The sequence below is a fragment of the Pyrgilauda ruficollis genome, unplaced genomic scaffold (genome assembly GCF_017590135.1).
Source record: "Pyrgilauda ruficollis isolate IOZ18807 unplaced genomic scaffold, ASM1759013v1 scaffold8, whole genome shotgun sequence".
NCBI classification, from domain to species: domain Eukaryota; kingdom Metazoa; phylum Chordata; class Aves; order Passeriformes; family Passeridae; genus Pyrgilauda; species Pyrgilauda ruficollis.
In genome coordinates this window covers 3,873,004-3,875,085 of record NW_024529932.1, presented here as the reverse complement: position 1 = coordinate 3,875,085, position 2,082 = coordinate 3,873,004, and the positions used below count along the sequence as shown (strand labels likewise).

The 2,082-nt window shown below is 48.8% G+C and overlaps 1 protein-coding gene across 1 annotated transcript; it reads right to left on the bottom strand.

Moving 5' to 3' along the window:
• Positions 1 to 425: 425 nt before the first annotated feature.
• On the bottom strand, positions 426 to 1,496 carry GPR12 (G protein-coupled receptor 12). Its single transcript, XM_041487386.1, has one exon. It carries the CDS (start codon positions 1,494 to 1,496, stop codon positions 426 to 428), a length of 1,071 nt encoding a protein of 356 aa, XP_041343320.1.
• Positions 1,497 to 2,082: the final 586 nt, after the last annotated feature.

Here is a 2,082-nt window from a genome sequence, read left to right as displayed (position 1 = left end):
GGGTTTTTTTCTGTTTAAAAAGAAAAATAAAGAGGAAAAAAATATCCAAACAACAGATTGTAACATGCAGTATGACTAAACTCAATCACATAAAACAATTTTAAAGAATTATTCTGTTTCAATCTAATTTTAATTAGAAAACTTAACGTAAAATCATGGCAAACATGGCAAAGTCTGGGTTATATGACAAAAAGACCCTGAGCAACATTATAAATCTGTTAAGAACACTGATTATTTTGATTTTGGAAATCTTCCTTAAACCACTCGATTGATTTCGGTCGCTGGGGTTTTCTCTGTTTACAAAAAGGTCAGTCCATCCTGTGGTTTTTATGTGAACCCATCCCACACCATTTAATGAATGCATCTAAACCAAAGACAGAATGTCTGGAAAGTAACATGTTAAGGAGCGTCCTCGTGGCTGCCAGTCAGACATCACTGGGTGATCTTGCCCTCTGAGACAGGTTAGAAGGAATACAGCCACAGCAGACGAGCCAAAGTGCTTTCTGTATCTCCTGGTTTCTAAAAGCATATATGACAGGATTGATGATGGAATTGTAGGTAGCTGGCAGGAGGGTGGCATAGGTGTATATAGAAGGATAGGTGTAATCTGCTATTAAAGAATAGAGCGTAAAAGGCATCCAGCAAGCAGCAAAAGTCCCCAAAATAATGGCCAAAGTAGAGACTCCTTTTCGGGTGGTCACATAGTGGGAAGTGGCCAGGAAATGGTGTTGCAAGGCAATCTGATGGGCATGGCGCATCACGATTTTACAGATCTGAATGTAGAGCTGCAGCATGAGGGCAAACATAAGCAAGAAAGAGACCGAAAGGACAGCTGCATTATTTTTAGTGAGTGGTCTGATAACACTGCAGGTGGATTCATCTCTGAGGCAGTTCCAGCCCATTACAGGCAGCAGTCCAATACAGATAGATGCTCCCCAGAGCAATATAAGCATGACATAGGTAAAAGTGACAGTCCTCTCTGAATTGTAAGTCAGAGCATAATACAGGGAGAGGTAACGATCAACAGTGATAGCCAGCAAGCTGCCAACAGATGCTGAGAAAGAGGCAACAATCAGTCCAATCGTAACCAGTTTCGTAGCTTCTGACTGCAGAAGGTAGGCAAAAACAAAATTGATGATCAATCCAATGCCTGCTAAGAGATCTGCCAGCGCCAGGCTGCCTATCAGGAGGAACATGGGGGCGCGAAGACTGGGATTATGGAAAATGATCAGAACCACAATGGCATTTTCGCAGGAGATAAGGGTCCCTGAAGTACACAAGACAATGTCCCAGGGGTTTACCAAAAGCTCTGGCTCAGGGTCTACGGCAGGAACCAGGGAGGAGCCTGCAGATGAGGCATTCTCTGTAGAGCTGGCTTCTACATGATCCTGAGGCAGCCAGCTCAAATTAACCTTCAGATCTTCATTCATTTTAACCCCTGTCTTCTTCAACAGAAAGACATTGTTTTTAATGTTCAGCCACAGCACTGGATACATCGCCCCCCCGGAGCATGCAACGCCCTAGACAGCAACACCAGCCTGATGTGCAGGCAGGCACTTGTTACATAAATGTGACAATAGAAAATAAAAACAAAACCCAAAAAACCGGGGGGGAGGGGGGGGGGGGCTATTTAAAACTGCCCGAGATTATCCTCCAAGGGACGGATGCACGGAGGCTGGGTGATCCTTAGGGTAACCTGTCCAGGGAGGGGGCACGGGCGCGGGAGGCAAGCCATGGAGCAGCTGCAGCCCCTCCAAGCGCCGCGGTTCGGGGTGGGGGCTGCGGGGCGGTGTGAACCCCGCCAGCCTGCAGCCGCGGGGCTCCGCTGGCCACGGAGGGAGCGGGCAGGATGGGGAAGGAGGAGGGGAGGCGGAATATCTTTCACCGACCCCCAGTGAGGAAACCCCGCCCGGGCTGGGGGGAGAGTAGGGCGATATCCTCTGAGAACTTACAAACTCGACGCGGACACCACGCACACACACAGACACACACAGATCCCCCACGCACCCCCAGCGGCGGATCACCTGGGCTGTCCCCCGGCGGCTCGGAGGAAGGATGGATGAAGGCAGGAGGAGGAGGAGG

What these genes read in the sequence shown, in the direction of transcription:
- GPR12 (XM_041487386.1), bottom strand. Translation starts at nt 1,496, where the DNA reads ATGTATCCAGTGCTGTGGCTGAACATTAAAAACAATGTCTTTCTGTTG.